A 14,017-nucleotide genomic window follows, 5' to 3' on the forward strand; every position below is an offset into this window, starting at 1 on the left:
GCCTCAATGCGTCCCCTTGCATGCGCCCCATACCCCGCGTCACCCCCACCCACCCCCGCTCGCTGCTGCACGCTTCTCCCTCTGGGAGAATTATGGGGTGCTGCCCTCAGGTTTGTACTAAGCACCCTGGCGGATCTTAATAAGGAAAGAGGAAGGGGAAAAAAACTCCGAAGTCCATGCGTTATAGCCCAGTGTGTCACCCTTCATTACCAAACCAGCTCACTGTTGCGGTAGCTGCTACGTTGCACGCTCAGAAGCACTCCCATGTTGGGAAGCCGAAGGTGAAAAGTGGCAACGGTTATGCAGCATCAGTTTCAAACATGATCCCTAGATTTCAAACACATGCCTTACGTAACCGTAAACTTGTATGTATACACTTTTAATTAATCACCCCTAGGTATATCTTGTAAAACAGACTTGTCTCGATCAGTTCTGAACAAGTCTTAAAGGTTACCTGCAAGCGTATACTTAGATAGTTCATTACGTTCAAACATAACGCTCACACTCCTTCCAAGAAGTCTGGCCAGCGTGTGTGAGCAAAGCAAGATGCCCTCTGGAGAAGTCATTTATTACCGCGTCTGTTAGTGGAGGTTCTTCTACACCAGCAGTGGCATCAGCAATTCATCCCAGGCAGAGGTCGCAAACGGGTTTTGATTCCCTACCCGTACCCGTACCCTACCCGAAATGAGTGACAAATGGTTACTCACCAGTGACTCGCGGCCTACCCGTACCCATACCCGGCCGCACCAGGGTCGCAAACGGGTACCCGTACCTGGCCGGGTACGGGCAGCCGGGTATCGGGTAGGGTACGGGTATCGGGTACCCGGTTGCGACCTCTGATCCCAGGGCAGCACTCGAGCACTGGCGACCAAAGTTGTACGTCAACATGCAACAACTTAAATTGCAAATGCTATTTTGAGAGCTAAGAAAATATTAAATATTGCACAGTTTCATGGATGATTAATGCCGCTTATAACATACCAAACTGTTGCTTCAGCAGGCTTACATAATATATAGCAAGTTCATTAAACGCAAATGGGGTTTTAGGTCAACGAGGAGAACGGAAGAGACATCAATGTTTTGACCGACCTGCCTTCACCTGAATACAAACACAGCCTCGACTGCTTTCATTTCATCCCAACAGCAAATTGACAAAGCTCTGCTCGGACATGCAATCGGACTTGAGGATGATTGCATTCAGAGTTGAGTTACAGCCAAATGAGGGGACTTCGATCTCTATTTATACATTTTAAGTCATAAAAGGATTTCTTTCATCCTCCTTAAATCTGTGCTGCTTCTCAGATCAAAGTTCATTTCAAGCCATTACCATTCTGCAGACTATTTTCCATCTCGTGACAATGCACAAAGATTGCCATTCTGCGCATGCTAATGACATCAAACGCAGCTCTGAGGGACGTTTGAGCAAGATAGCAGTAAATGGCGTCAAGCCGTCACTGCGAGTTCCAATTTTATCTCGCAAAAAGCCACGTGAACTCCACGTTTTCAGTAACCTCATATGCATCTGCAACCTATAGATTTAATGAGAACACGTTAAACTGTCATAGCTGCCCAGTGTGCAGTTTAATAAGCCGACTGAAAATGCAGCTGCAGTTCAAGTAGAGTAAATGTGAGCTGAAGCCAAATTACATCGGCCACGTGTCATCGTGTCCATCAGCTCGCTATTACATGCAATTTGATTCCAGGGGTAGATGTAGCAATAATCAGACACAATGGAAGAAAGAGGTTGCCTGTAGACGGGACCAACATGAGAAGGGAAAAAGAAAGTTCATGAAAGTGTTCTCTTTGTCATCTCGAGAAGCATTCGCCTATTTTTTTTACATTCATGATTTTTAAACTTGTTGAAAGTCAATTCAAACTGGTGGACAAGATGGAAACTAATCTTAGAACCATATGTATGTTAATCAGAGGTATGGGGTTTTCTCCACATGTAAAACCACGTATGAATGCATTTGCAAAACCCATGCAAAATTCTCTTGAAAAATATTCCTTGGATTTCGTGAGGTTTTCCCAGGTCATATCATTATTAATGCCCCTTACTGCAATGTCAAAGTCCAGGTTGCATATAACACCAAGTGTTATTACAAATCACCTTTCAACTTAAAAGTAGTTTTGTAACATATAAATACAATCCCTATTAATGTTTCAACAATAACTGCATGGAAGTAATGTATCTTACTTGTTTTAAAAGGAATAATCAGCTATACAGTTGTTGACATGTTGTAACGACCAGGTACCAAGGTAGAACATTGAAGCAAGTTCAATTTTATGCCTGCGATCCAGGTGGCCAATTGAAAGGGACCACCCCACACATCCATTGATGCCAATGACGACTGGGCTGAGACTCTCAAGAGTTGGACGGCTTGCACTGCTCCTCTCGCTGTCCACTGCACGACTGACGGCAAGGGTGGAAATGGTAGAAACGTACTCCAAATGTAACAAAGTCATCAAGCGCATCAAAGAACAAGATTTTAAATAGCAATTATGCATGAGTGGAAAACGGTTTAGAGATGTTTTACGTGAACACAACAGTGCATTGTTGGCACCAAAACGAATACTTCTTAGTAGAATAAACTAAAAACAAGATCAAGATGCCTTCATAGCCAAGGTAGGCGAGGCCACCAACGCCTCCCCATCACTTTCTACCCTCTGCCAGATCGCGCACCTGCTGCACAATGAACACGCGACCCCCAAGATCTACCATCACAATATCCCACCATATGGCCTTAAGGTCATTCCTTTGGTCTTCGGACTCGTAGATAACACCCAGGCATTTGATTTATTTAATTCCCCTCAAGAGAGAGGAAATTGTCAAATATCCCATTCAGGACCCGTGTGTAACAGGTCAAGAACGAAAACCATATGGGGTGTACGCAATAAACTGGCCAAGGCATTAGCATCATGACCCTCTTTCGAAGCGTTTGTGTTGGAACAATCTTTAAACAGGTTTCCAGTAATCACAGCTGACATTCTAAGTGAACCAGTGTAGTATGAATTGTCAGTGTTCGGGCGCCCTCTGTCGTTGATGTTGTAGGCATGGTAATAACATGAAAACCATCTGCTTGCTTCACTTTGCAAGACTGTAAATACAAAATTGCATTCGTTATATCACATAAATGAATTGCCGTGTTTTACGTCCAAGTTTTGAAATAACTTCAATTTATTGGTCACTTTTATTTTAAATGATATTCATTTACGGCGTATTTTATGACATCAACAGCCATGCCTTTTAAACAGAGTACATGAATGTGTATTGTGGGTAGTTGTCTAATATGCTGCAATTTTTGTAAAATCCCTACAAAGGTTTGTACTGAATTGCCGTGTTTTACGTTCAGGTTTTGAAGTATCTTCAATTTCTTGGTGACTTTTATTTGAAAATATATTAATTTAAGGCTTATTTATGGCATTAATATTGCAGGTATATATCTAACATTTTGAAAGTCTCAATATACATGTGTAGTGGGTCCAACTGAGTCGCAAACGTTCTTCTTCAGAGGCAACACATTTATTACACAACATGTATATACAAAAGGGGAAGCTGCCCCTTTACCAGATACAGCCTAGGGTGGTGACCACCCAGCTAACTACACCACCATACAGGAGTTATGGCTACAACGGACTGGACCCGTACTCGGGTCCCGGGCCACGTGGTGGTGCCTCTTCAGACGTAGAACGTGGAGCTTCCAGCTTGCAGAACGAAGCAACCCCGGTCCCTCCCAGGGACCCATCTTTTATCCTCCCGGGTCGGGCCGGCTCCGCCTTTGGCCCCGCCCACCTTCGAGAACGTTCTAGCTCCCTCTGATCCCTCTCGAGATCTCTCTCCGGACACGTAATCACCCCCCCCCCCACCTGGGGGCCTCCCGATGGACCCTCCGGATCACGTGCCTACGGGGTCAACCAGTGCCATGGCAACCCTGTCCCTGGGCTGACACTCTCCTGCTCCCCCTTGTGGGAGCCTGCACTACACGCTATGCGTGGTACCATCGCTATCCCAGCGCTCACCAAGCCCCGCTAGGGCTGGTACTACACCCACCTGCTAGAGCCGGCATCACTCTGTAACACACACGATGCTGTCCGCGATAGAAGTACATCGCACGCCATGGCCCTCTAGGGCCGGCACCAAACAGTGACATCACCAATGTCACTACACATGTTCAAGATATTTTGACCCTTTGGATTTATAAAGCACCAGTATGACATTTCAAGGTGATGTACAGCAATTAGAAGCGAGAATGGTGATGACTGGATAGGGATGTTCTTCTGGTAGGAACCTCCTGGTTACACCAGCCCACAGGGGATTACTGTGTCCGTCCGCACCACGCACAGCGTGGGCTCCCATTGAGAGAGCGAGAGAGTGCCAGCCAGCTAGGGTTACGTTTGGGGTATGATACTCTGGCTGACCTGGGGACATGTGACCGGATGATACTGGAGGGGGGCCACTGGTGGAGGGGGCCAATGGGTGGTCACATGGTCCGGGAAGAACTCTCGAGAGCCTTCGGGCAAGGGCGGGAGAGATCGAGAAGGTGGGCGGGGCGAGAGGTGGAGCCAGCCCCAGCCCGATATAAGGGGGGCCCTGTGCAGGGCTCTGGGTTCTGACTTTTGGAGGCAGGAGATCCACGTCAAGCTGGAAGAAGCCTCCAGCCACGCGGTCCGGGACCCAGCTTGTGGTCCTGACCGGGATAGTGGAACAGTGTCTAGTTCCACCGTAGCATGGTTAGTTGGGTGGTCACCACCCGAGAGTATGTTGTGTTAATAGCCTGGAGTATGTTGTGCTAAGACAATGTCTGCGACTCGGTTGGACTCACTACATGATTAAGAACAGTCAATTGATGTGTTTTCGGGTTTTAACGAGTGTTGCTCAGCCTGTTTGATATTTCACTCGATGCAAAGGGAGCTTATTCAGGCACCGAAAAAGTGTTGCAACCCAAAAACACATACTAGAGCTAAGCAGCAGCACCACCATGAAAACGTATGCAGTAGTAGACCAGCCTGTAAGTTTGACGCCCACATACATACAAAGTAAAAATACACAAATGTGAGCTTGAAAAATACATATTTGACAAATTGAAGGACAACCCCAGAATGCAATATTTAATGGATTCCACAAACACAAGTAACATGCAGTTGTAAAATAAAATTAACTCATAAAAAATGAAAAATGAAAATGAAGATTTCACAATAAGGTTCTGCTCCAGTCTGATGTACATATTCTGGATGAAACGTGCCACTCTTCAATTGGACTCCACAGCCATTTCAACTGGAGTTATTTAAAGTATTTAAACACCGACAGAATGAACAATTAATGGAGCAGATGCTGAGCTGAGGCGAGGAGCACATGGATCTAGGAGCAATGAAATCAGATACAAATAGACTATTGAGAAAGGTAGGCTTAAAAAAGACACTCAAAAGGGTAACAGCTCGCAGACAAGACTAGTGACAGAGTAACTGAGAGGATGTGCCAAGGAAGATGACCATCATCAAGAGGAAGAATGAGATAAGTTAATACCGGTAGGAACCTCATGGTTACACTAGCCTACAGGGGATTATTGTGTTCGACCGTCGTGCAGGGAGGGGTTGGGTGGGGAGGGGAGGGTGGGGCTGGGTGGGGGTGGGAGGGGTGGGGCTGGTCACCCCGTGGTGCCCTTATAAAACTCAACGTTTAACCTACTCACGCCGGCTTGTGCCCGCCCTCACAGTCGGGCATATTTGCGGAATACACCACGCCGCCGTTGACCCTGGCCATTGACCGAGCAACTCAACGTTCCTACCAGCTCCCTCCGCAGGAATGTGTTGTGCAGGTGTGTTGTGGCATCGCAGGACTAAGATAAATCGTGGGATATGGTGGCAGTGGTGTGGAGTGATCTTCATCCAGCATCAAATAAACAATGGCTGATGATACATTCAAATTATTACTTTTAAGTATAGTACATTCCAAACATATATAGTTGTATCCATTCATCTAAAATCCAATGAAATGTAACTAACATTTAAATCTACTGTACTGTATATTCAAACCCGCAGTGTGTCACATTAGTCAGGCTGTGTTAAACTTTTTCTTTGAAGCTTTTCACCTTCAACTGTTACACTTTTCTCCAATGTGTCACAATGATCCAGGTAGCTCTGTGGCACAAGTGAAAGTTCGGATAAATACTTCAATAAAATGCACAAAAAGAATCACAATTGGATACTTTTCTAAACTTCGCATAAGTGTTAATAATAGACTGTATAGTACTGATGAAGACTTGATGATGCTATCATATTTTAAATTGTTACAGCTTCAGACACCTGGCTTTAAATACACGTTTTGGGGATTTTTCACCAAGAACAAATTTCCACGTTTCAAGTGCTTTATCGATCACAATCCTAATCATATATACTTAACGATTATTTTACAAACTCTTTTTAAGAAACTATTTGTGGAATAAAAGTGTAATTTCACTAAAACTTCCTTCCCTAGGCAATCTTATTGACTAATTGGTTTTCTCAATGTAATAGAGATGATTATTTCATAACATTGTTTTTTTAAAGATAGAAGAATCAATATTTTTTGGCGTTAATTTTCTTCAAATTAAACTGCTTCATTTTTAACGATCACTTTGACACAAAGTATTAATTTGCATAATAGGATATATTTAAAAAAAATCATTACCAATTTCTGGTTGAAACACATGACAACATATCTAGTATGTCACTGCGAAATTATTTAAAAAAAATCTTCAAAATCTCACAAGTATCATACTGTTATTTACAAATTATTTATGCATGCAATTTTTTTTTTACTGGTGGCTAATTGATCATTAATATAAAACTATTATATTTCTTACTAATTCCCGTACGTACATCTATCACAATGTCATAATCACGTCCTAATGTCCATACCTGAATTTTCTTCACGATCCTTTTTCGCTTCATTCGACAGTCCGAAAAATTCTCCGGCAGTTCCTGTTGGGCAATGAAAGATAAATTAAAATACATCCTCAGCCACCTCTCAAATTGTCAGTCTTCATGAGGCCACCCTTGTTGATTTACTACAAAATGGTACGACTCACTGGACTCCAGAAATATAATGGTTGAATCTACCCCTCACCAGAATCGACCCCTGAATGGAATTTGACTCATAACCCCCAAAACACAACTATTCCAGTGTTTCCTCCGGTCTATGAATCTGTGCAACCGTGGGCGATGCGGGAGCCCTAACCGTGCCGTCAGCTTGCTCCAGCAGCTTCATGCACTGTTCCGTCACGGCCTTCACACGCTTCTCCAGCTTGGTCAGTGCCTGCCCCCGCAGATTCTTCTCCAGGTAGCCCTGGTACACGCACACAGGGTTCAACGAACTTCAAATTTGACATCACAATTCAGCAAAATCCCGTACAAAATGGATCAGTTTAGTCTCATTTGTGTCCTGCGTTCCATAATGCCCACGGAATGAGTTTGAATAGCTTTATATTCCATATTGAACCAATATAAAAGTGGTATAAACCAATTTATGGTAAATTTCAACTATGCTGTAATTCATTACACTCTGCAAAGACACACCATCGACTCCTTGTGTTAAGATAACTTAAAGCATAACATTTAAACAACAATACAAGTTTTAATAACACTTGTAATAATACTTTCCTGATTACGGTAAAAATAAAGCAGGCTTTATGTTACTGTTTATTTGAATTGCACATTTAGTTACATTGCAGTAGAGTCGGGCTGGGCACATTGTATAGAACACTCACATTTTGGATGCCTTTAAGCTCCACTTGGATTTCATTCAGCCTAAATGAGAGTTGCTCTCCAGACTTTTCCATTTCTGTCAGTCGTTGCAATGCACTTTCCTCTTCGGGGCTATTCTGCACAAAAGCAGAATCTATTAAGTTAATTGGACAGAAAAACATGCAATTTAATTCCAGTCACAATTGGCTTTAAAGCATCCAAGCACATTTTTTACATGTGTGCCACTTTAAACGTCTCTCAGATTGCTGCATTTACCTTTTTCCCAATAAGCATGATCTTGCATCCATTCTTCATCCCACATGCTGAAATCATCCGATCAGGCTCTTTTAGGGTGTTCAAGGATTTCCCTTAAGAATAAAAATACAACCAGGTAATACAAATTGTTTTCCAATAATACAGAAATGTAAGTTTACTGTCAAAATTACAAAATAAATGTTTGCACTCCATCTGAGATATTACATCACTGTCATGTCATATGCATCACTGAGGCACCTTTGAAAATGAGCTTCTGGTTAGCCTCGGGGACAGCAGTGGCGGCGGCGACAGCCTGCGCGAGGTCGCTCAGTGTGGGCTCCTTGCCGCCCGGAGCCCCTGAGACTTGCACACTGTGCTTGGAGGAACCTATCTCATATGCAGGGGGTTCAGAGGCACCACGGAGGTACAAGGAAGAGAAATAAACATGGTTAAGTCACTCGTGGGTGTTGGACGTCAGTGGCTTCTACACCCATGGACTTGGCCTCAATGCAGTAGCATTGCACTCCCGTGTCCCAATCCTTCACTCTCTCCACTGGGTCAGCTCCTTCCCTCGTGTTTCCCTAGTGTCAATCCTCACTCAGGAAAAGTGAATTGAGATGCAACTGCATTTACATGCTGTGAAAATGCTAAAGGCTGTTAATGTTGCAAGATCATTTAATAATACCATAGGTATACGGTCATTTGCCAGAGGATATAAAAAACATTTAATAAAAAGGTTTCAACTTACTGTATAGTGAACTTATTTCGCACTGTGCTTAGCCAACCGAGTAAATCGGATGTTTCAATAGAAGAGATGTTGATAATATGAAACTGATCATGACCTCTTTATCATAATAACGATCTTGATTGCTCTGGTGAAATATATAGGGGGTTATCACTGACCTTGGCCCTAGCCTTGCCAACCCAGCTCACCTACATCACCTATATTCGTTACTCGGAGAAAGCCACCTGAGCATTTCATCTCTGTGAATTAAGTCACCCGACGGCCTCACGAGATGGTTCATGTGAGATCAATCATTTTCACAATTAGTTACCACTCAAGAAAGTCACACTGAGCGCGACGGCTCTTATTCAATACATTCCTGTATTGGGAAGGGTTGGCTGACACCAATGCCGTTGTATGTCTTTAGCCATGGGATGAAACTAATGCAGAACAAGGGTGAGCATACAAACTCTACATGAAGGCGCATGGGTTAGAAATCGAACCCAGGACCTTCTTTCTGTGAAGCACAAGTGTTACCACTGCGTCACTCTGCTGTCAGTCAGTGACAAAGCACCGCACATACTCTGGGAAATTCGAGAGGATCGCGGTGGGGTTAGTCCTCTTTTCACCTCGTATCAATTATACAACGTCTAGGGAATTCGAACGCTGGATTCTATGCAGAGCGATCACCCGTTTCTATAGCACTTCTAAGTCCATAATAAAGCTGTTTTTTGTTAGATGGCGTAAATATAAATGTATCGTTAAACGCTGTCACGTAAACAATGCGTGACGATTAGTTACTACAAGCACACAGGGCTGGGTGTTGGAGAATAAACCCACAACATTTGCAATTCGAGTAAAACGTTAATTATCAACGAAACGTCGTACTCGAATTGTAAAAGCTGTGGGTTTTCTAACACACCGGTGTGCTGAAGTAAGTAATTGGCACGTTTCGTTAACGTGGCAAACCTTACGAATTGGCTGTGTCGGGTGGTGGCGGGTTTAACGACACGTTCATTTTGACGCGATCCAACCCAAAAAAAAATTCGTATTATGGACAATATTCGTCTCTAAATCCTGCATGTTAAGCAGCAACACCGTATTTAATTCACAATTAATTCACAAGTACGACGAGTAATGCACGATAAGGTCCCACCCCTCGACTGCTACCGCCGTCTACCTCATCTTCAGAATCGATTTGTGTCTCGTTTTGTTGTCTTTCCTCCGCGCCTCCGATTAGCACGATTGGCTACGTACGGTGCGAAAGAAGTTCAACATACAGCATATACAGTCTTACCCTCACCCCTTCACCCCAGCCCCCCGTCACCCACCACCCCTACCCTCACCTTCACCCCCCATAACCCTCACCCGGCCCGGGTAGCCCCGCTAGGCGAGGCCGAGGTCCCGGCGGCTCAGCCTAGGCCGCGCGGACACCGCGAGTCGCGGAACGAGAATGAAACGGAATTGAACGAGGGCGTGAATGAAGACGTCGCACGGACGTCGCGATGTCCTCGCGGAGCCACTGGGGGCCACCACAGCGCGCTCACGCACGACGACCTCGCTCACCGTGCGTGAGGGTGACGCTCAGCATCGCCATTCGCGCCGCCGGCTTCCCTTCCTTGAATGGGGGAAGAAGCTATGACGCGGGGGGTGACGTCACGCGTAAAACCGCACGGGGTCACGTGCAGGGTCACGTGGAGGCGAGACAACAACACAGCACGTGGCGGTGGCCGTCGACAGAAACTCGCGTCCAGCAGAGGATCGAGAATGGCAGTGGCGTCACGATGGGGGTGCAGGCCGCACCGGGTGACACCATCAGAGGGGTTGACACCAAAATGGCTGTACACTTTTTGTGCAGTGTTTCAGCAGAAATGTATTATTTTATTATTATTAAAATATTCCTGTAGTTAATTCTAACAACAAAAACATTTTTCGTAAGCCCAGCTTACATGTAGAATGTACCTACAACGCTAAAACTCTATGCTAATTTACTTTTTGAACCTTCTAATGCGCTCCGGTCAGAGCTGTCATTGTTACCCAACTACAGTGCCGCTTCGAGTCACGTGGTTTCGTCTGCACGCGCCGCAAGCACGCGCTGTTGTTTTCGTCGTCAAATTTTCTTGTGTTTTAGCTACAATATTGTGGTAATTAGTATTTGTGAACCTATATCAATAACTTTTTTGAGAATTACGTAGTAATGAAAGGAAATATTGTCATTTAAAAGTATAATTTACCATTTTCTAGTTGTTCATGTCACTACCATTGCCATTACATTCAGTGATATACGGGATTTACGATTTAGGAGTAACAGTACAAAAAACATTACTAAAGATTCTGTATGGTCTCTATGGGCGGAGGTCCATGAGGGGTGACACCATGAGTTACCGCACTGGGTGACACCATGAGTTACCGCACTGGGTGACACCAACCCCTAGTGACGCCACTGTAGAATGGAATTGTTTTCTTGTCAATAATCTTCACGGTGTCACTGGCAACTGAAAAAAAACAACCTTAAAGTTCTTAGATATTTACACATGGGCTGCCTGTACCATGCTGTACAAGACGAGTTTAAAGCTTCGTTTATATATAAAAAAAAAACATCACGTGCAGAGATATGCCTTCTTATTAACGCCACTGCAGTTAGGTAGTACACGGGGACAACAGTGACGTCACAAGAGGGACATACACGACTTAACTTTAAAGTGTATTTTCTCATTAACGGATTGTATTTACCTCGATGAAACCAAGACGTGCAGTCTTATTTTTGCTAGTTTTACCAACCCATTACAGATGATGGGGCTGACCACACTTTTCCTGCATTTGTATGTTTGGCCACTCCATTTTATGTAGGAGAAACTCAGAGTATGCAGAGAAAACCACGTATGAGGCGGGGCGGGGGAGAACACGAGGTCATCTTGCTTCTATAATTGAAATATTTCACCTAGATAATCCCTTGAGATGGATCATCTCGTTGTGCGAGCATGTTCACGGTGTCAATTGACCACGTATATAGCAAACACAGTCATGACATAAAAAAATATATATAAATATCTAACGTATGCTGGATGCATTGACACCATGCACGTCACACCTAAACGTCTAAATACATAAATAGTTAATTGGTGTGCAGCGCCCGTTCATAGAGAATGTACGCCAACTGAAATGTTGGACAAGTGGATTTCATTCGGTAAAGTCACGTAGGTTAAAAAAGAAAACAAATAAATTAAATCACGACATTTCGGAGGCACCAAAAGCTTCCGTCTTCAGGTGGAACCGTCGTGATTTAATCTATGGGTTTTTTTTAACCTACGTGACTTTACCAAAAAACCAAAGAGTATGGATCCTTGCAGTCACGAAAACTTCAAATCTAGAATTAAGTGGATTTCAATAAAATATTTCAATAAGTTGCACTTATGCGCACATAAAACCACCTTGAACACCCGCGCGTTTTAAACTCTGCTTCTTTGTTACTGCAAAAACTAATAGCATGGTAAACAAGTAAAGTGGACACAAGAGTTGCTACGCCAGCTATAGTTCATTTCCAGTTCATATATTCCAGGAACCAAACTTTTTAGAATAAGTGGGAGGAAATCCCAAATTTCCAACTTGAAGAATTCAACACTGCCCTTGACAGTATAATGAAAGGTAAAGCCCCTGGGCCAGATGGGGGAACTGCGGGCATCACCAAAGAAGCTGGATACGTTGTTGCATCACAATTCGCAGAATCGTTCTAAACGATATATCTTCACCATGGAATAATTCCTCAATAATTTTTATTTTCGAGAAAGGTTATAAAACGAACAGATCCATTAGCCTCTCATCACACGTGCACAAATAGTTACCATAGACAATTGGGAACAAAATAACGGCAAGTGCATTGGCCAACCTACCACACGACGTTACCATCAACCACGTACTGTACCAGAAATCTAATTCTGGAAGAGACCAATGAAAGTCAACTACTGTTTCGCATATGTGGAATAAGAAAGAGGTTTGAGTCGAGTGTAAATTCAAGCAATCATCCAAGCCCTCAGAAACCAAGGCTAAAATGAAATATCTTTTATAAATAATACAGACCATTTGCACAATAGAACAGCTACACTGAGAATGGCTAAAGAAAATTAAAAAAATATGTATTAGATGGGAAATCAGCCAGGGAGACACGATTTTACGAAAGTAATTTACAGCAACATTGGAACTTTTTTTCCCACCAAAATTGAAGTGGAGAAATAAATCCATAAACATAAATGGAGACAATATTTACCATTTCAGATAGGCTGGGAACCCATGCAGAGGCTCCATCATAACATCTTTATCAACAATGTCATTGTGCTTTGACAGAATCATCTTTCTCTGTATTCTTTGGGTCTTTCGGTAAAGTCACGTAGATAGGTTCATCTACGTGACTTTACCGAAAGACCCAAAGAATATGAATTCCTGCAGTCACGAAAGCTCTAAGTCAAGATTTCACCTTTCTCTGCATGGGATATTTTTATTGTGGAATACCTAAAAAAATGCACGGACCTAGACTCGCAGTGTATATTGCACCTGGTCAGCACACAGAAACCCCCTGGCTGCGGCTTGTGCAATGTTTACACTGCGCATATCCAGGAGGAAACACTGACAAAGCCCAACCCCCAGGTGCCAATCCTCAGCATAAATCAGGGCAGCACAAACGCGTGGCATAGAAGCGAAACGTGAGCAGACAATCACGGACTGAGTCTCAAGTCTGGCTGCCAGTGCAGGAGAACTCCACGCTGCCATAAACACAGTTCAAGGTGAGGAAAACATCGCATGAGATCACTTCTCCCTCTGTAGTAACAGATGTATATTGCGCGTCTGTCAGACGCTAACTGACTTGTGACGATGCAGCGTTCACATTTGGAGTCCTGAGTATGGAACCACGGGACATTGCACGTCTATATCTTAGCCTCTTTATAAAGACTCACTTGTATGTTTTTGTTAGCTGTAGCATGCTTCGTGAGAGGTGGCCTACGGCTTGAAGCGGCCTTAATCCATCAGTGGATTGAACACGGTTGATGTTGATATTTGTAGAACGGTTCCAGACATAAAATGCTGACTTGTTCCGTCATTGCTGTTGCGTGTTTTATCATGCAGTTTTCATGCAGTGTGTTTGAGGCACTACAAATAGTCTACAATGGTTTTCAAGATTGTCCTGTTTAACAGCAGCTGTGAACCCGATCACCATTCAACATGCTGATCCTGATATTATAGAACGCTCTCCAACACGTGACTCGTGACCTGAGATCGTAACTGGATTTTACACAAATCATGTTGTGCATGCACACCACGAAT

General features: G+C 43.7%; 1 protein-coding gene across 1 annotated transcript; it reads right to left on the minus strand.

Annotated features, from left to right (window-relative positions):
- Window positions 1-5,767: 5,767 nt before the first annotated feature.
- Window positions 5,768-10,351, minus strand: BAG1 (BAG cochaperone 1). Its single transcript, XM_078592846.1, has 7 exons — window positions 10,268-10,351; window positions 8,236-8,364; window positions 7,999-8,090; window positions 7,746-7,859; window positions 7,217-7,324; window positions 6,898-6,960; window positions 5,768-6,138 (listed from the first exon to the last, which is right to left on the minus strand). The coding sequence occupies exons 1-7, from the start codon at window positions 10,296-10,298 to the stop codon at window positions 6,049-6,051; spliced, it is 627 nt and encodes a 208-aa protein (XP_078448972.1). The 5' UTR covers window positions 10,299-10,351; the 3' UTR covers window positions 5,768-6,048.
- Between the last annotated feature and the right edge of the window lie 3,666 nt (window positions 10,352-14,017).

The sequence above is a fragment of the Lampetra planeri genome, chromosome 1 (genome assembly GCF_965212315.1).
Source record: "Lampetra planeri chromosome 1, kcLamPlan1.2.h2, whole genome shotgun sequence".
Lineage (NCBI taxonomy): Eukaryota > Metazoa > Chordata > Hyperoartia > Petromyzontiformes > Petromyzontidae > Lampetra > Lampetra planeri.

Bases quoted from the DNA above. Each gene is read 5' to 3' on its own strand.
- BAG1 (XM_078592846.1), bottom strand. From the start codon at position 10,298: ATGGCGATGCTGAGCGTCACCCTCACGCACG. The intron at 7,325-7,745 runs GTGAGTGTTCTA...TGCGTGTACCAG, and splicing joins AGCTTAAAGGCATCCAAAAT to GGCTACCTGGAGAAGAATCT. The intron at 6,961-7,216 runs GTTAGGGCTCCC...ATTGCCCAACAG, and splicing joins TGGAGCAAGCTGACGGCACG to GAACTGCCGGAGAATTTTTC.